Source organism: Talpa europaea (genome assembly GCF_964194135.1).
Source record: "Talpa europaea genome assembly, chromosome: 16".
Lineage (NCBI taxonomy): Eukaryota > Metazoa > Chordata > Mammalia > Eulipotyphla > Talpidae > Talpa > Talpa europaea.
This window is the reverse complement of record NC_140084.1, coordinates 48,203,879-48,223,161: the sequence shown is the minus strand read 5'-3', so window position 1 is coordinate 48,223,161 and position 19,283 is coordinate 48,203,879. Positions and strand designations below refer to the sequence as shown.

The 19,283-nt window shown below is 58.8% G+C and overlaps 2 protein-coding genes across 3 annotated transcripts; both read left to right on the top strand.

Annotated features, from left to right (window-relative positions):
* Positions 1-2,374: 2,374 nt before the first annotated feature.
* On the top strand, positions 2,375-9,000 carry LOC311186554 (kallikrein-6-like). Of its 2 annotated transcripts, XM_084257633.1 has the most exons (7): positions 2,375-2,451; positions 3,202-3,262; positions 3,586-3,633; positions 3,878-4,034; positions 6,590-6,837; positions 8,080-8,216; positions 8,727-9,000. In XM_084257633.1, exons 3-7 carry the CDS (start codon positions 3,588-3,590, stop codon positions 8,883-8,885), a joined length of 747 nt encoding a protein of 248 aa, XP_084113759.1. In that variant the 5' UTR covers positions 2,375-2,451; positions 3,202-3,262; positions 3,586-3,587; the 3' UTR covers positions 8,886-9,000. The 2 variants fall into 2 exon arrangements, with proteins under 2 accessions (XP_084113759.1, XP_084113760.1); XM_084257634.1 differs by lacking the exon at positions 3,202-3,262 and having other exon boundaries at positions 2,425-2,451.
* A 3,913-nt stretch (positions 9,001-12,913) lies between these two features.
* LOC311186551 (kallikrein-5-like) lies at positions 12,914-18,926 on the top strand (the record flags this gene model as incomplete). The annotated part of the gene is made up of 5 exons (XM_084257630.1): positions 12,914-12,986; positions 14,632-14,893; positions 15,430-15,686; positions 15,795-15,928; positions 18,529-18,926. 5 exons carry the CDS (start codon positions 12,914-12,916, stop codon positions 18,679-18,681), a joined length of 879 nt encoding a protein of 292 aa, XP_084113756.1. The 3' UTR covers positions 18,682-18,926.
* Positions 18,927-19,283: the final 357 nt, after the last annotated feature.

The window sequence follows — 19,283 nt, the reverse complement described above, 5'->3', positions numbered from 1 at the left end:
ACGTCCACGCCATGTTGGAAGTTGAACTCCATTACTTCCTGGGCGTCTGGCATTGAGAAATTAGCTTCCCAGCCTCAGTTTTCTTATCTGTAAGAAGGGAGTGGGCGTAATGAAGTCATTTAGTCATTTGGTCAACATTTCCTAAGGCTCCCTGTGGGCCAGTCCTGCGTGGATGCTTGGGACATCGGGGTGAGTAAGCCCCGGAATCTGCCCTCAAGGAGTTGGAGGTCCGGTGGGGGAGACAGACGAGGATCCAGCTGATCATGATGCAGGGAGACATGAGGGAGGCACCTGCTGCGGGAACTCAGACGAGAGAGTGACTAAACTAACTGCAGAGGGTGGTGTTCAGGGAAGGCTTCCTGAAGGAGGTGATGGCCAAACCAAGACTTGAAGGACAAGTTATCGCTGCCAGGAGAAGCTGAGAAAAGGGAATAGGCCAGGAGAAGGGCTAGGAGTTGTGGGGGTAGCTCGGGGAAGCTTCGGACAACCGCCATGACTGAGCAGGAGAACAGAGGGCAGGACTGAGCCTGGCAAGATGGCGGCCACTCCCGCACTGGCGCCTGGCTGGTGACCCATGTCCAGTTCCCACTGAAAGGCTCGAGAAGCGTGAACGGGATCTTAGGCTCCATGCGTGTGCAGTAAACAAGCCAGCAGATAAAAAAGGAGAACAATGTTTTTCCATTTGTCCCAGTTGATCTCACGTTGGCGTGACGGTATCGTGGACGTGTGGGCTAGATGAAACACTGACAGAGCGCCAGTTTCTTTCTGCTTTCCTTTTCTTCAGCTCAAACGACTAGAAACATGGCGACCTGCAGGGGCAGCTGGCATTTTCTTTTCCTCAGCCAGGGCTGCCTTGGGTGCTCAGGTTGCTTCAGCAGGGGGCTGAGGGGCCGGGACTCTGTCCCCAGGGACAGGCAGGGACGGTGGAAGCAGGAGTGGGGCAGGGGCAGCTCAAGAAGGAGGGAGAGCCCCTGGGGGGCAAGTGGAGGAGACAGAGGAGGGGCAGAGAGGAGACAGAGGGCTCAGGCGATGGCCGAGGGGAGAGGAGTTGGAGCCGGGCTGTGGAAACAGAGAGGCAGCAACGGGCCCCTGCTGGCTGGGAAGGTGATGCTGGTCTCAGAGGACCTGAGCGGGGAAGGGGTGGTGCTGAGGGGACAGAGGGGCTGGGGTGGAGGAGCCCCAGAGGGTACACTGGATGCCGGCACGTTTTCATCCCGGTGATGGGACCCATTTCAAGCAAGAACATGAGTTCCCTGCAACGGCAGCCGGGGAGGCGCTGAGGTGGCCTCACTAGCACCAGGCCTGGTTACTCAACGGCTTCCCTTAGCCCCCATTTGCCTTCTCACGCCCAGCATCTGCTCTGTGCCCGCCACACCCACCCCCACTTCCCGCCACACAGGCCCACACACGCTCAGCCTCTGGCCCACGTGGGCCTCCACCCCCTCTCCTCCCACCAGGGGGCCAAGTTCCGGGACCCCTTCTGCGGCTTTGCCAGGACTCTCGTTTCTCAGCACCCTCGCGTTTTCTTGATCCCGCTATGGTCACGTCTCTCCCCATGTCCGGACACCCTCCTGGGCCCCACCAGCGTCTCCCACACCACCCCCTCCTCAGAGCGCCCTCCCCAGTGTAGACCCACAGGCTGCTCTTGGAAACCCAGGAGGGGATCCAGAACTTTCAAAGCATCTGCGTGGACCCAGAGAATCAAGGGGAAAGACAGTCAGGGACACTGAGCAGGAGAGACACACGGACAAGACGCAGATACGGAGACACCCCCTCGTGGCCAGCAGAGAGGTGGGCTGGGGGGGCATGGACAGGGCAGCCGAGGAAGTTCTCTGCCGTTAACGAAGACTCGGGACTAAATGAATTTGCAGCAGGGGGAGGCTGGGGGGAGCCATCGAGAGCAGCTCTGCCTCTCACTCTCCCAGCCCGAGCTTTTATTAAAGATACGAACAAAGGAACAAGAAAATAGCACGCAATTGTGTTTTTGCTTATACAGATGAGTAAGTTACAACTGAAAACAAGTTTTCCTGGTTAACAGGGAACACGCGCAGAAGCCAGCACGTCCTCAGAAGAGGAGTCAGTTCTGGGAAGAAGTTCTGTTTGCAGAACTTCTACCACCCTGGGACTCCGCATGCAGAGTGAACAGGTGCTCTCCAAAAACTCCAGCTCCCTGCAGGGCAGCAGCTCCCTGCAGGCTGGGACACAGGGAAGCTGTTATACAGCGGCCTGCCCGGAAGAGAGGTTGAGACATGGAGCTGCCAGGGGCCAGGCACGGGGTCTGGGGGTGGACAAAGCCCGATTGTTCCAGGTCCTTTCCCCATCCAGCCTGGGTCTTCGCCCCAGCCCAGGGCAGGGGCGGGACAGCTGGGTGACACACGCTTTCTGCTGGCTGCCCGGCTGCTGCTGCTGGGGACGGGGAGGTCGGCAGCACCACAGAGGACTCACGGGCAGGTGCGTGATTCACCCCAACCCCACTGAACCCCGGCTGGCCGCTTGAGCAAGGGCTGGCAGGGGCAGCAATGCCTGAGACTGAGGTGGGCGGGTCCTGGAGCAGGTGGGGGAGGGGGTGTTTGGGTCTTCAGGCACTTTCTGATGGGTCCAGAAGTCTAGGGACCCAAGAACAAGCTCTGACCCTTCCTAGCTTTCGACTCAGGTGTGTCCTTGCTCACCATTTCTCCTTGAAGGTCCAGAATTCCAGGCCCCCAGCCTCCTCCCTCAGACCCGGGGTCCAGGCCCCCAGCCCATCCCTCAGACCTGGGGTCCAGGCCCCTAGCCCCGCCCTCAGACCCAGGGTCCAGCCCCCTGCCCCGCCCTCAAACCCAGAGTCCAGCCCCCAGCCTCCTCCCTCAGACCCCCTGGCCCTCAGTGACTGGTGTTCTCCTGCAAGCCGGGGTCAGGGGTCATCTTGCTGTGGGGCCAGGAGGAATGTGTGTGGGAGGCCAGGGTGAGGAGGAAAAGGGTGGGGCAGCTCCTGCCTCAGGGACTGAGGGAAACAGGGGTTAAAAGGAAGCACCAGGAGCATCTGGGGACAAGGCTGGCCGCTTTCAGGAAGGTGGGGAAGCCAGTTGCCCGTCTGACGTGTGGTAGCCCTGGGTCCTGTTGCTCTTCTTTCCCCGCCCCACCCCCATCCTCCCTCCGAGGTGGCCTCTGTGCTCTCGGTCCTCTCAGGAGCTCCCTGCTTTTCTCCCTGCCTGGCGCCAGCGTCTGCCCTGACACGCGCTGTTTCTGCCCCAACCCAGGAGCCCGGGGGCAGTGGCCGCAGGTAAGTCCGCAGGCACCCCAGAGCCCACAGGCCGGGGGAGCCGGTGGCCAGGGCGGCCGAAACTCCCGGGGCGGCAGGCCTTGGGGCCCAGGCCAGCCCAGTCCTGTCACTGGAAGGCAGAGCTCAGAGCTGCACGGAGGAGGGAGGGCCGGGAGCACGCCCTGCGGGCCTGGTGCTGGGGCAGAGGCGGCCTTGGAGGCCAGGAGACAAGGGCCAGGTCGAGGACAGCGCAAGGGCTGGAGAGGGCCGTCCAGGGCACCGCAGAGGATGGTGGGGAGGGCGAGGACGGTGGGGGGCTGATGGGCGCTTGGCTTTCCCCTCAGGAATGGCGGTGAAGATGCTGGTGGCGGCCCTGGCCCTGATGGCTGCAGGTGCGAGAAGGGAAGGGCCCAGGGAGGCCGGGGATGGGGAACACTGGAAATGAGGGGTTCATGTGGGTGCGGAGGAGGGGTGGGCTTGGAATGGGGAAGTGGGGGGCTAGGCTGGAGCTGGGGTGGGAGGTGGGTCGAGGGAGGAGGATGAGGTTGGGGTGAGGACATCGTGGGGAGCAGGCACTGGGCTGGCTGCGGGGAGGCACCAGGCGTGGGGCTCCCTCTGACGCAGACCCCCCCCCAGCCGGGGCGGAGTTCCAGGACAAGGTGCTCCACGGCGGGCCCTGCGAGCAGGAGTCGCACCCCTACCAGGCGGCGCTCTACACCTCGGGCCACCTGCTCTGCGGGGGCGTCCTCGTCCACCCCCAGTGGGTCCTCACTGCTGCCCACTGCAAGAAACCGTGAGTCCCGGGCCCGCGGGGAGGAGCAGCCACTGGGACGGCACCCCCAAGGGCGTCGCGCAGGCTCAGGCCGGGCCTCACCGTCCCTGCACGAGGCCCATGGCCAGGCTGAGCTGGCCCGGACCTCACTGCGGCCTGGGCCCTGGGCGGTCAGGAGAAAGCAAGCAAAATGGCTTTGGGAACTGAGCTCCCGCTGGGAAACGCATCAGGACGGAAGGGGCGGGAGCCCACGGCAGGGGGGGCGGCGGAGCCTGGTCTGGTTGGCGAAGCATCAGCCGGGGCACCTGTGGTCACAGCCCCGGGCCAGGCCCAGGAGCAGCAGAGGGGACGAGGGGTGTGGGGGGGGGTCTTTGAGTCCCACAGCAGGACTTGGGGGGGACAGGGCTGGCCCTGGGATGTTTCAGTTGAGCTACCGGCGGGGGTGGGGGGTGCTGTGTTTCTCCCCTCTGGGGCTGGGAGAGAAGCTGCCGGGTGTGGGCAGGGGAGCGCCCAGGAAGGGTGGCCGCTGGAGCGCAGAGCACAGGACATGAGGGTGGGTCATGTCAAAGCCGGTGGGAGGTCACCCAAGGTCGGCAGGGAGGAAGGAGTGTGGAGAGCCGGGACCCAATGGGGCTGACAGACCCACGGGGCTAACAGCCGCAGCCATTCTGTTCGACACTGGGGACAGGCCGGGTGACGAGCTAAGCCGTTTAGGTCCCTTTTCTGCCCCCCCACCCCGGACTCTCGGCCCCATTCTGCAGCTCGAAGAGGTAGCTAACGGGGACTCAGCGTCTGGAAACCAGCAGGAGCCCATCCTCAGGGTGGGTTCAGCCACAGACCCCAGGACCCTGGGACAGCTCCCCAGACTCAGGGAGCTCTGGCTTCAACCTCATGTTTTCACTCGCGCAGACGAATCAGGAGCACCTGCTGGGTGCCTGGACGGGCCAAAGGGAGCATGGTGGGCTGAGGTGCTTGGCAGCTGAGGAGCCACAGAAAGCTTCCGAGCAAGGGAGTGACCCTCAGATCCATCTCACAGATGCTGCTGAGTCATCCTCATGCATCCGTGGGGTCAGTCTCCCCGGAGGCCTCAGAGGGTCTTTGCCCGACAGGCCTGGAGTTGGCCTCTTGGCATGGCGGGTGGGAACTGGAGGCCCAGCAAGGCCCCTGTGCACCTGGGGTCTGTCACCGGGACTTACAGGTGGCAGCCGGCTTGGCCCAAGAGCGGGGAGGACCCTGGAGGTGAGGAGAAGCCCCTGGTCTCGCCAAGCCCTCGTCCCGCCCTCATCGAGGATGCGGTCAGGGTGTCTGGGTCTCTGCCCTTATTCTGGTGGAAGAACAATTGCTGTTCCCCCACGAGAAGCATGTAGTTTGGGGGTGTCCTATTTGAGGCTTATCTCTCTCTGAGAGTCTTGCCTTTACTCTCAAGGCAGGGGTGAGGTGACCCTCTCCTTGTCAATTCCTGTCTCTCCTTTATGCTCCAGTCCTAAAACAAAGGACAGATATTCTGGTCCCCTCCATTCTCTAGAACGTACAACCATGCGGACTGTCCTGAGGCGAGTTAGTCCACTCACTGCTTTTCCTTTGCTTCCCCACCTCACGCTGCTTGGATTACTGGCCCCGCCTGAGAAGAACCCAGAGTGGTGTGGGGTGATTTATTTTGCACCCTGACATGCCAGGCACCAGTCTGGCATGGAGAGGGCTGTGTCTGATGTCCTCGAGCTGTGCCATTTAGGCCACTGGCCACAAGGCTCATGCCGGGCAGCTGCCTGTGAGACAGCACAGAGAGCCTTTCCATTGCTACAGAAAGTCCTGCTGGGCAGCGCAGTTCTGGCAGGTGGAGACATAATAAAACGAGTAAATAATAATATGTATTTAGTCCACCAGATGGTGATGACAGGTCTAGGGTGCAAAGAGAGCAGGAGAAGGACAGGGGAACTGCCTGTGGGCAGACATTTTCATTTTAATGGGCCAGCCAGGAAGGCTTTGCCAAGCAGGTGACTCTGAAGAAGGTGAGTGTGTGAGCCGTGCAGGTGTCTGGGGCAAAGCATTGCTGGCAGAGGGGACAGTCTGTGCAAACGTCCTGGGGTGAGAGGCTGACTGTTGTCTTCGAGGAAAGGCAGGGAAGCCAGCATGGCTGGGGCTGGAGGAGGAGGTAATAATATCTAGAAGGTCACGGGATCGGCTTATGTTGTTAAAATATCTCTGGCTGCTTTGTGGAGGGTAGACCAGCTTGGGGCAAAGGCAGAAGCAAGGGGTCTAGTGAGGTGGCTGCCGTTGGCATCCAGGTAAAGAAAAGATGGGGGATCAGGACAAGATGACAGTGGCGGGGGACCTGAGGGTGGTTGCTGAGTGGCGAGCCAAAGGGGCTTCTGGACGGCTGGCATGTGAGGCATGATGCAGAGTCAAGAGCAGCCTCTGAGGCTGTTTTGGGAGGACGGAGCCATCACTTGCCACGGAGGACACTGGGAAGGGAGCAGGCCAGCGGGTGGCCCAGGGCGCCCACCTCCCACCACGGCCCCTCTGGAATCTCAGCTGCAGCCCAAGGGCTCAGGAGGAACCAGCTTCCTCTCTCCCAGGAATCTTACGGTCTACCTGGGGAAGCACAACCTGCAGCAAAAGGAGAATCACCAGGAGGTGTTGTCTGTTGTCCGGACGGTGCCCCACCCGGGCTACAACGCCGCCACCCACGACCAGGACATCATGCTCCTGCGCCTGTCGCACGGGGTCAGGCTCTCGGAGCACATCCAGCCCCTGGCCCTGGAGCGGGACTGCTCGGCCTCCCACACCAGCTGCCACATCCTGGGCTGGGGCAAGACAGCGGACGGTCAGTGGGGTCGCTGGCGGGTCGCGAGGGGGTGGGCTCACGGCGAGCACCAGCGGGGGGGCGGGGGGTGGCCAGGGCCAGCGGGTGAGCAGCCGATGGCGGGCCTGGGTGCGCGGTCTGGAGAGCCAGGCCCGAGGCGAAGTCGGCGAGGAGGGAGGCCCCGGGGGACACGGTGGTCAGGAGGCCCCGTCAGCCGGGACCAATCAGGATGCACAGATGAGCAGAAGGGGGCACATGGGGGCGGGGCTAGTGGAAGAAGAAAGGTCAGCACCGTGGGGGGAGGCTGAAGGATGCGGAGAGACAACTGGCGGAGAACCGGCGAGAGCCGGGCGTCGACAGTCTTCGCTGGAAGAAGAAACAAGTCCAGGGGACCAGCAGGAAGTACCGAAGGTGGACCAGGGGGTGGAGGACCAATAGGAAAGGGCGACCAAATGGGGGAGGGCGGGGCCAGTTAGGAAAGGGCCAATGGGGAGGTGGGCCGGGGGATGGAGGACCAATAGGAAGGGGAGGGCAGGGCCACTTAGGAAAGGACCAATAGGGAAGTGGGCCAGGGGATGGAGGCCCAATAGGTAAGAACCAGTGGTTATGTGGTGACCAATCAGGATAAACAAATAGGCAAGAAGGCTTCAATTCGGGAGGAGGGGTCTGACGGGGTAGGGGTGCCCCAGAAGTCTAGGGGTCAGCCAGACGGCTGAAGGGGGCGGCACCAATGGAAGAGAGACAAGCAGAGGCAGGAAAAACCAACAGAACACGAGGCACAGCAGAGAAGGGGTTAACGGGGAAGACCGGCCAATGGGAGAGAAGAGCCATGCAAAGAGGGGCCAATCAGGGCCTCCCCGGTGGCGCAGCGTGTTGAGCGCTGCGCTGTGGAGCTGTCCGCAGCCTCTACAGCGCGGGTTCGATTCCCGGCCGGCCAGGGAGATACCCACACGGCGCGGCAGACCTCTCCTGTCTCCCCGCTGCCCGCCTCAGCAGTGTGTTTCGGTCCGTCTGCCTGTTCTGCTCCCGGCTCTGTCTCTGGTGAATCCTCTCACCCTCCTGTGCCTCTGGCCTGTACCCCAGTTCTTGTATAAAAATAAATAAATCTTTAAAAAAAAAAAAAAGATCAGGAGTCAGAACCAGTGGAAATGGTCTGAGACTGGGGGACAAATAGGAAGACGGAGCAGGTGGGAGTCAGGCCCGGGCCATAAGGAATGGCGCGAGGACGGGGGCTGTGCGTGAGCCTGGTGCCTCTCCCCGCAGGGGGCTTCCCTAACACGCTGCAGTGCGCCTACATCCACCTAGTGTCACGCGAGCAGTGTGAGCGCGCCTACCCTGACCAGATCACCCGGAACATGGTGTGCGCCGGGGACGAGAAGTACGGGAAAGACTCCTGCCAGGTGAGGACACTGGCCACCTGGCCAGGGGCAGAGGCGGGAAGAGAGACTCGACCAAGCTAGCGCTTTCCCCAGAGGGCCTGGAGAGAGCCAGAACCCAAAAGGCGCATTCAGTTCGACACACAGGGATGTGGGCAGGGGCAGGGGGAGGCAGAGAGCCGGCGACAGCCAGACACGGGGACGGGGCAGGGTGCAGCTCCAGAGATCAAGAGCCAGACACGCAGGAGGAGGCAGATGGTGCCCTCCCAGGGAGAGAGGGCCTGGCGCGATGCCCACTCCCGAAGGCCTTTAACTTGGGTTTCCTCCACCGTCATCCACCATCATGACGGTGCTCTGCTGTCTGTGTCAAAACTCACCTACCTGCGTGGATGAGATGGATGAGGACAGAGATGGAGGAATAAGTCATAGCCAGATGGACGCAAAGGAAGGCCAGGCAGTCAAGACCCGTTTCTGAGACTGTCCTCATGCTCCCTCCCTCCCCTCTTCTCTATTCTCCACTCCCCTTTTCCACAGGGCGATTCTGGGGGTCCACTGGTGTGTGGAGACCACCTCAGGGGCCTCGTATCCTGGGGCAACATCCCCTGTGGATCCAAGGACAAGCCTGGCGTCTACACAGACGTCTGCAGATACGGCGCCTGGATCCAAAGAGTCATCCAAACCTACAGACCCTGATGTGGGGCAGCCACCTTTCCATCTGCGCCCCCACCCCCCTGGCTGTGTACGATTTCTGCAAGACCTTGCCTGCCCCCATCTGCCCAGACCTGAGCCTTCACGCTTAATAAATCCTCCTCCCAGATTTTATGCCAGCCTCATCCTTGCATCAGGGAGTGGGGGTGGGGCTGTAGCCTTATCCCACCCCTGGGCATCCAGGAAGACCCCCCCCTCAAGCACCTCCCCTCCCCTGGTATACCGTAGCACGGTTTCTGTCCACACAGGAGGGGTCACAGGCCTGGCAAGTGAGGACCCCGCTCCCTGGCGAGACTGTGAGAAGTGCCCCCCTCCATCTGTAGGTTTTCTCATCCTCAAAATCAGGATAGTAGATTCCTGACCTGACAGGGGCTGTTGATCAGACCCAAGACAAACACGTGGCTGGGACCCCATGTGAGCCATCAAGAGTGGGCTTAGTCATGGTGGTGCCTCTTGGCCTCACCCTGCTTCCTTCTCTCTGAGACCCAGATATTCTCTCTTCCCATTTACAACCCGATTTGATTTTTCCTCCCTCCATCCTTGACTACTAGCACTCAGGAGTGACTCTCCACCAAATCTCCCTGACAGCAAAAGCAGGGAGGTGAGATCAGTGTGTGGGGGTGAGAGTAAGAGGACAAGACCAGGGACCCGATTCCCAAGGACCCCAGACTTCACGTGGAGAGGCTGGGTCTGTCCTATGGCCAATAGGGAGCCATGGAAGACCTGTGAGCAGGAGCAGCCCTCTCCTGAGGGGAGAATCCAGGGGAGGCTGAGTGATGGTGCAGGAGAGACAGTGAGGGCTAAGCTGGGGCTGTGGCCAGGAGGGCTGGAGGAGGGAGGCTGACAATGAGCTCACCACAAGGAGAAAGGTGGGTGGGTGGCATTTTCCTGGGGACAACCTGAGGGTGTGAGAACACCTGGTGCACCCCAGAGATGATATATCATCCAGGATGGGGGAGGCTGGGGCTGGAGGCAGAAGCAGGTGACGTGGCTGGGAATGTAGGTCGATGGAAGATGGAGCTGGGGCTGAGATCCAGCTGGAACTTGACCTTGGTCCTGAGGGCCACGAGAAGAGGAAGGACAGGGGCAGATCTGAGAGTCAGAAGGATCTCTGTTGGGACCCAATGGAGAGGAGAAGAGTGCGTAGGGAGGAGGAGAGACTGGAGGCGCCTGAAGAAATGAGGTGAGCTTAGGAGTGGGGTGAGGACCCAGGCTTCTGTATGTTTTTTTGGGTTCTCCCCACCACTTCCACCATGTGTGATTCCACACCTCTATGCCTGTAGCCCAGGCCTGTCCTGTCCTCACAGGCCTTCTCCTCACACCCCTGCATCCTCTCTGAGCAAGACAAAAAGGCACCTCGGCTGGGTGTCCATCCAGGGTGGAGAGTGGGACAGGTGGTGGCTCCCCAGAGGAAAGGGAAAAGAGGGAACAACACAGGGCCAGAGGTGTAAGTGGAGGAATGTGTCGGAACAGGAGACTCGAAGATGACTACCTGGCTCGGCTGTGGCCACTTCACTGGACTCCTGGCTTCTGCCTTCGCACCCCATTGTCTACTCTCCACCAGACAGCTGGAGAGATTTAACACCATAAGCCAATCCCATCACCCTCCAGACATTATCTACTTGTTTCACTAACATTGATGGCACCTTTTTGCCCAGCACAGAGCAGAGTGAAGTTGGAAGGCCTCACACAGAGTGACCATGTCCTGGGAGATACTCAAAGTCAACCATGTGTCATTTTATGAGGTGGCAGTGAAAGGGTGATGAAAAAAGCAGGATTCCTCAGTTCCAAAGGTCTCTAGAATTGGAGAAAAACCACATTTACATGCCTCAAGGAAGCAAATCTTACCAAGGGGCGTGATAGGAGGGAGTGGTCGATGTCTATGCATATATGGAAGTATTAGTTCATGCAAATGGCCCGTGGCCACCTTGACCAACCCTGTTTTGAGCCATAAATAGGGCCATGACACTCAAGGGGGTCACCCTGAGCCCAGTCTATGAATGTCCCCCCCCAAACCCATGTCGGGTTAGTTGAGGAGGAACTGTCTTTCCGAATGGGTAACAGCCACTGCTGACGGCAGACAGTTCCCATGCCAGGTTCTGTTCTAGAGGCTGTGTCTCGAAACTAATCCTCATAGCTGCGGCTCCCATTTCTCAGGTTGGGAAACTGAGGCACAGGGAGGCTCTACTGTTGCTCTCACCAAGGTTTAAAGGCCCGACTCTTCCCATGAGTAATATTTTTGGAAGCAGAACCAACCCTGCACGCGTGGTACGTCAGGAGCTTGTGCGTCAGAGACTGTTCCCTTTTTTCGGGGTGGCCTCGTGGTTTCAACTAGACACGCATCACTGATAGGTGACTCTGTTACCACTGGCTCGGGGGTATGCAAAAGATCCCCTCGTCGAGCCTACTGGCGAATGTGATGTACACAGGCATAGACATTTAGCGATACGCTCTGGAAGGTTCTCCTGACCACTGGAAGGGCGCCCTGAATCGAGCATCCAGATTAAATGGATTGGCTTTAGGAATGTGGTTTGCAACGTTTGAAGACATTGGATTAACTCAGTTTGTAAATGGGACCCAGCGCTGTTACAAAGCCCTGTGCAGAACAGAAACACGTGCCTCAAGTTCAGGTTTGCAAACTCACCGGTGGGGTTCGGCCACTGTCATGCACACTGTGCTCATTGCAATCACCAAAATAAGATTGCTCCTCCTGAGGACTGCTCCTACCTGTAGGGTCTGGGCCACGGAAACGTGCCAAGTGGCGCTTCCAGGCATCTGGCCCTTAGTTTTGTTCATGGATGGATCTGGGTCGCCAGGGGTAAACAGGTGTTGAACCAGGGGCTCACATCTTTGTGGGGAGGAGACGTGGAGCCAGTTGAGGGCGGCATCAGACAAAGGGCCAGGATGGGGAAGTGGTCTGGGAGGCAGTCTCAGATGACCTGGCACTCAGGGGCAAAAACACTTTCTGGGCTCCCCACCCAGGGCCCCATTTGCAAAAAGGCAGGAGCCAACCGCCCCGGCTTGGCCTAGTAGGTGCTTTCCCCATCCACAGGCAGCCCTGCCCAACTCACCCACGCCCCGCTGGTCCAGCAGGCTGAGGCGGCTTCAAGGTCCCCCAGACTGGATCCCTGCCCCTTTCAACCAGGCCGGGGCCCCAGGTGAGGGGCAGGAGAAGGGTTGAGAGGCTGGCACTTAGTGGAGTGACCCAAGCTTTCCCAGCCCAAAATGCAGGGCACAGGAGACAGAGGGACGAAAAGTCTTAGATGCAAAGACACACAGACATAGGCATAAATACCAAGTCAGAGCAAGCCATGGAGGAGGTAGGGTGTCAGACACAGACAAAAGGGCTTGAAAATGCAGAGGCCAAGATGGAAAGATGTTTAGGAGGCGGGGTGGCGAGAGGCAGAGAGTGAGAGGCTCAGAGAAGCCAGAAAATCCTTGCATGCAGGGCTTGCCAGCCAGAAAGCGGAGACCCCTCCCCAATCCCAGGCCAGGGAGTGGCCCTCCAGACTGGGTGGGGGGTGCTCTGGGGGCGGAGGTGGGGGGAGGCAGGAGGAGTGACTGCGGAGGCCCGGCAGGACGCCTCACTACCTGGGAATTCGCCCTGGGGATAGTGGGTGGGTGGTTATAACTCCGGCTCAGTGCCCAGAGTCGGGCGGCAGGGCAGGACAGCAGGCCTGAGGAGTGCACGGAGCTGGGAGGGCTCCCCACCCCTATCCGGGGACAGACGAGGCAGGTGAGGCCTGGGGAGGGGGCTGGGGAGGGACAGAGGCCTCAGGGTCTAGCTCTGGTCTCAGCTACAACCCATCTCTCTTTTCTCTCTCCCCCCCACTCCCCCACACTGGAGGAGAAGTATGCTGGATGTCAGCTGCTTCAAGCCTGCAGCTCCTGGGGCCTGATTTAGCGCCCCTGGTGTTCCTTCTCCGGGTCTGGGAAACCCGGTAGAGAGGGGAGGTAGGAGGGGTTCCGGGAGTCACTGGATCCCCATTCCCTCCTCACCAGGTGCAGTGGCCATGGCTATAGCAGGACCTCCTGGGAAGTGGCTGGTCAGTGCCCTGATCACAGCCCTGATTCTGGGGGGCACAGGTAATGGAGCCCCTGTTTGTGCGTGCCAGCGGCGTTGGTGACAGTGTGACTGGAGCGCCCATCCCAGGGACCCTGCGTGACTGGAAGCCTGGGGTCCAAGATGGGGTGACTGGGAATCTGCTTGTATCTGTGCACATGTGCGCAGTCCCTGCTCCCATCTCAAGGGGCCAAGTTTGATGGTGTGGGCGGTGCGCGCACCTCGTGGGGGTGGCATGTGGCCACTGTGGGCTAAACCTGCCTGCGCCCGTGCGTGGGGCCATTTGGCTTTTCTCTTGACCAAGGGCCTCTGGGCTCCTGCCCCGCCCCCCCCCACCCCCAGCCCCGTCACCGCATTGTGTGGGATGACAGCACTTGCTCACCCAGTGCCCACCCAGTGACCGTGGAGCAGCTTGGGGCTCTGGGGTCCCTGTGGCCTGGTGTGGGCGGGGCGGGAGTGGGATGGGCTCTGTGTGTGGGTTCAGGGCCCTGTCTCAGGGGACCGCGGGTGTGTGGCGGGCTGTGACTCTGAGACAGTGTGTGTGGCAGCGGTGGGTCTTGCATCGCTGTCTTTGGGGCGTGCGTCCCCGCGCCCTGCGTGGCTGCGGGAGATCGTGGGAAGTCGCCCACACCGGTGCCCCTGGGGAGCGCCTGGGTTGCCAGTGTCTCCTTGCGACTGCATGTGTGCTTGTCTGTGACAGTCTGGTGCGCGGTTTTCTTGGGAATCTGCACTAACGAGGTTTCTCTGGTCAGCAGGAATGCGAAGAACAGAGACACTGGGGGGAAACTGGGGTGGTGGGGTGAGGTGTCTGCAGGCCTGCGTGTGGGAGGAGGGTGTTGGCAGGAGGATGCGTGAGGTATGTTTGTGTTTCAGAATTCAGAAAGCCAGTCCTGCCCTCCCCCACTGTCCCCTACTACTACAGAGCAGTGGCTATGAGCACTCTGTGGGGAGGGGGTCTGCTCCCCCAACTCTTGCCCCGCCCATAAGCTCTGACTCCACCCCTTTCCTCAACTGCACTGGCTAGTACGATGTCATGTAGAGCCGCCTACCCCATCCGCCTATCCCCTCCCAGCCAGGCCCCGCCCCTGTGGCGCTCCCTCTGGCTCACAGTCTCCAGCTCATCCTGCCTGCAACAAATGCAGCCCTGCCTCACTTGCCCTCCGCGAATCGGGGCTCTTCGTAGTATGCACCTCTGCGGCGTGACCTGGCCCTGGGCTTACCCAAGTCGACCCCAAACCCTTTTCACCTCTCAGGCTCTGCTGCCACCAGCCCGGACCCCATTCACTGAGGCATGACTCTATTTCTTGACCCCAATCCCACCCGCTCAGCTCAGCTCTCCTGGCCACCCCTAGGCTCCCCTGGCCCCAGACCCTTGGCTTCTCCTCTGAGGTTGTGCAGTTTCACCCTCCCCGGTCTTGCCCAATGCGTTCGGGTCCCTCCCAGAAAGCGTGAGAACTGCAGGCAGAGCTCAGCCTCACTTCCTGAACCTGAAGTTCTACGCCTTGCTTCCCCAGCGGCTCCGCCCCCACGCCCCAGGCCCCGCCCCTAAAGCCCCGGCCCCGCCCCCTCAACCAAGCGGCCGTGGTCAGACTTCCGCCCCCGACTCTAAGACCCGCCCCCCGAGCCCAGGCCCCGCCCCCGAGCTCAAGCCCCCGCCCCCTCCCCCAGAGCCCCTTCTGGCGAACGATGTGACCTGCGACAACCCCCCTGCCGCCGGGGGGCCCTCCGGCCGCACCCGGGAGCTCGGCGCCGGGGCCGGGGAGGACACCAGGTCGGACGACAGCAGCAGCCGCATCGTGAACGGGACCGAGTGCGACCGGGACGCCCAGCCGTGGCAGGGCGCGCTGCTGCTGTCCAACAGCCAGCTGTACTGCGGCGCCGTGGTGGTGCACCCGCAGTGGCTGCTCACGGCCGCCCACTGCCACAAGCCGTGAGTGGGGTCGGCGGAGGCGGGCGGGGGGCGTTGGGGGGGTGTCTGGCCCAGGAGGAGGGCTGGCGGGCGGGACTGGGGGTGAGCGAGCAGGAGGAGGGCGAATGGCGGAGAGCAGAGTGGGGGGCCTGGGTTGGCGTTGCAGGGAGAGGACAGAGTTAGGGGTGGGCTGGATTCCTGGGGTTGGAAATGCTTCTGATGGATGCTTGGGAATGAAGGTGTGATTCGGGTTGGCTTTAGAATTGGGGGTGAGATGGGAGGGGGTGGGGTGGAGATAGAGATGGAGCTGGGGTGCAGTTGAGACTGAGGATGGATAGACTCGAGGATGGGTTGGGGTTAGGTTGGTTAGATTTGGGGTTGCAGTGCCTTCATTGGCGGTTTCTGTGTGGGAGAGGGCTGGGGTTGCAGATGAAGATGCAGGTGTGGTGCCCGGGGTTGGTTGGTGGTGTGGGGGTCCGGACTGGGTTTGGGTGGTAGCTGGCCCTGGATGGGGGGATGGGCTCAGGGTGGTTGGTGACCTGTGCCATCTTCTTCAGAGTTGTCCGAATCCGCCTCGGCCACCTTTCTCTGTCTCCTGTCTATGAATCTGGGCAGCAGCTGTTCAAGGGGATCAAATCCATCCCCCACCCCGGCTACTCCCACCCAGGTCATTCCAATGACCTCATGCTCATCAAACTCAACCGAAGAATCCACGAGAGCCAGACCGTCAAACCCATCAGCATCTCCTCCCGCTGCCCATCTGCGGGCACCAGCTGCATAGTCTCTGGCTGGGGCACGACCAGCAGCCCCAAGGGTGAGCTCCGGGTGCCTCCAGATGTCCCCCACCCGTCTTCCCTCTGTTTCTCTGCCACCCCGTCTTTCTCCTCCATCTGCTGCAGCTCTGCTCTGTCTCTGTTCACAGTTAACTTCCCGAAGGTTCTGCAATGCCTGAACATCACCATACTGAGCCAGGAGAGGTGCAAGGCTGCCTACCCAGGACAGATAGACGCCACCATGTTCTGTGCTGGCGACCAAGATGGCCGAGACTCCTGCCAGGTAAGGGTGACAGCGGTTCCGCTCACTGGCAGGTACACAGGGGGGCTGGCTCTGTAATCTGCAGCCTTGCCACATGTGGGGGCCCCTGCGAGGGTCAAACTGGCTAGGACCCCTGCCTCATTCTGGAGCAACGTTATCTAGTAGAAACAGAATGAAATTTTCTAGTAGCAATGTTTTTAAAGGGAAAAAAAAAAAAGAAACAGGTGAGATGAACTTTCATATTTCATCTCATGTATCCTAGTGTCATTTCAAAATGTGATTAATATAAAGCAATACAAATGAGACATTTTACATCCTTTTTTTCCCCATAGAAGATTCTCAAAATTGGCACATGTATTTTTACATTGACAGCAGATCTCAGTTTGGGCTACCATGTTTCAGGGGCTCAACAGCCCCCTGTAGCTAGTGGCTAGTGTAACGGGCAGCACAGGTCTAGAAGGAGAGATCAAGTCTGCTTTGTATGGTTGTGCAGGTTGTGCACTGTGCACTGCACAAAACAATCACATCTAAAGAGGCTCTTTACCTCCCAGACTTCAGTTAGTCTCTTATTGTGGTAAATTTCAGGTGGCTGGCAATGAAGTGTCCTGTTTCCTTACACTGTGTAGTATGAAGGTTTACCAACAAATGCTGGTCAAATGTCTTGAGGAAGGAAAATAGAACCCTTTGGTAGGGTTTGAGAAAAGAGAATTTTTAATGCAGAGGCTTGGTGAGAAAGCTGTTGGAAGGGCCGGGGAGGGAAGGAAGTCAAACTTAAAAAAGAAATCCATGACCAAGAAACTGTATATACCAGGTAATTATTTCAGAGGGTAGTTAGGGTTATACAGAAAAAAAAAAAAACTTTATGACCATGAACAATCAGAGATAATATTAAAAATGGTGGTTGGGAAGGGAGGGCCTGTTCTCGTAGGTAGTGTGTGAACAGACACAAAGAGCCAGCCCTGCCAAGGTTAAGGGGTGAGAAAAGCAGGTGCAAAGGTCCTGGGGCAGGGGGCCAGTCAATGAACAGAAATAAGTCAACGTGTTTGGGGACAGTGTGGATGGGTCTGGGAGGTGGCGTGGCAGGCATGGGGGTATCAGAAGGACTTGGGGGTGGAGATATGGGTGGGAGGCAATAATGAACAAATATTTTTTTCCTTGTTACCCTAGCCAGATGAGTCTTCAAATTGTCACAAAATAACTTCCTAATTTTCTCAACTCTTGTATGATTTTTTAAATAGAATCTCATGAGGCTAATACAGTTAGAGGCACTCAGTTCCTTAGTAGATGAGGCCTTCACTGCAGCCTTTGCTGTAGGAAATCCTCAGTAATTCAACTGGGATTTCAATAATCAGAATTTCAACTGGTATTTCTTGGTAGCCAGCATAGAATTTCTGTCTGTAACACATTGAGAAGGACAGAAATTACAATGAAACTGTGAGTCCTCGAGGCCCTTTCCTGTATTCATGCCTCAGGGATCCTCCAAGGATCTAGTGAACCAGCTCTCTCCTCGCTCCTCTCGGCACTGGCCTGTCCTGACAGTGAGGTGCCCCACCACCAGTTTTATAAACCTGACAGTTACAACAGCTTAGCAGGTCTCCCAACTTCATGTCTGTCCCCACTCACAAAGGCAGCCCACTCGTCTGGACAGATGTGTGGGTGAAAGGATTTTTATCGGTGACAGAGCATCAAATTCAAATGCCAGCATTTTAAACAATTTAGTTTCTCTGTAGCCAAGATAATTTTTTTTTGGGGGGGTAGACCTCAAGTTGCTTTTCAACACCAGCCTGTGATCTGGGTGCGGCCACTCAAAGTAAGAAATAATAGCCATGACAATATGATACAGATAGAATCATCATGGCAGCTAATTGCGGGGACCTGTTTAAGGAGCTCGCGTGCGCCTGCACATTAACTCGTTATTAGCCACACGCGGCAAGGGCCAGGGCTCAGAGCCGTTAGCCAAGCGCTTCTCCAAAGATGCTCTGCAGGGCTGCGATGCCAAGGACAGGAATGAGGCAGTTTCGCCTCGAGAGGCTGGAATGTGAGGCGGAGGCAGCCAAGCCCTTTGGTCTTGGAACTGTCCAAGTGCAAGAAGCCAGATGTCAGGCTTCCTTGTAATCATTACCAGGAGTCTGTAGGTATTCGTGTTTTGCATAAACATAAATAAGAAATGACAGCAAAGAGCAGTGAGTATTGTTCCAGGGAGGCAATTACAGGGAATTATGGCGAATTAAGGACAAGGCAAGGCAAGAGCGTCCCAACAGTGGTTCTGCCCCTGGACCTTGGCGCTGCCAACGTCTGCTGTCTCAGTGTGCCCGGAGGGTCGGGGATGCTTCTAAACATCTTCAGGTGCCCCCACAGCCCCCCACCACCAAGAATTACTCAGCCCCTATGTCAGTGGTGGTCATGGGGCACAATCTTCATCGGGGACAAGTAGGGTTTCTAAGGTGGGTCATGGGGTGAAATGCTAATATTCTCCCTGTGTCTCTCTCCTTTTACCTGCGCCTCCTTCTCGTCTGTCTCGTCCCCTCTGCCTTCTCCACCTGTGTCCGGTCCTGCTCCCTCTCCATCTGTGTCTCCCTCCCGCCACCTCTCGGCTCCTCTGCCCCGTTGCTCCACCACAGGGCGACTCTGGGGGTCCTGTGGTCTGCAACAACTTTCTCCAAGGCCTCGTGTCCTGGGGGGATTTTCCCTGCGCCAAGCCCAACAGACCTGGTGTCTACACCAACCTCTGCCAGTTCAACAAGTGGATCCAGGACACTATCAGGTCCAACTGATGAGTTACCCCTGGACACCTCCCCCACTTTGCTGCCCCCCACACCCACACTCCCACAGGGACCCAGTTCTTTCCCCAATACAGGGAGGAGGTACATCTTCCTGCCCCTTCCCTGAGCATCCTGGGGTACCCGGGAATCAGGGAACCCCTTCTCCACCATGGACTGACCTTGCCTCTCTGACTGGACCCTGGAGACAGTTCACGGATGGCCAGGGTGGGGCTGCTCCTTGGCCCCCCCATGCTTTCTTCCGGGGCCCACCTTCTTTCTGCTGCTATGGCCCACACATGGTCCCAGAAATAAAGAGTCTGAGAAGCGCACTCGGTGGTGCCCTCTCCACTCCCCTCGTCCTCCTCCTCCCTCCACCTGTTTGCTCAGTTGCAAAGCACCCCCCCAAAAAAAACCCCACAAAATAGAAATTTACTCAAGCTCCCTTTACGTCCTTCTCCAATATTGATGGTGCTCTGCCAGGAGCCAGGCCAGGTGCTGGGGATACCCACAGGGGTACACAGGGAATAGGACTCCCTACCTCCTGGAGCTGCGTTCTAAGCAAGGGGAGACAAGCAGAACAGAGATGGGGGAACCGGAAGGAACTCTGAGCAGTC

What these genes read in the sequence shown, in the direction of transcription:
- LOC311186554 (XM_084257633.1), top strand. Translation starts at nt 3,588, where the DNA reads ATGGCGGTGAAGATGCTGGTGGCGGCCCTGGCCCTGATGGCTGCAG. An exon ending in CCTGGCCCTGATGGCTGCAG is followed by an intron (nt 3,634 to 3,877) that starts GTGCGAGAAGGG and finishes ACCCCCCCCCAG; the next exon opens with CCGGGGCGGAGTTCCAGGAC. An exon ending in GCTGCCCACTGCAAGAAACC is followed by an intron (nt 4,035 to 6,589) that starts GTGAGTCCCGGG and finishes CCTCTCTCCCAG; the next exon opens with GAATCTTACGGTCTACCTGG.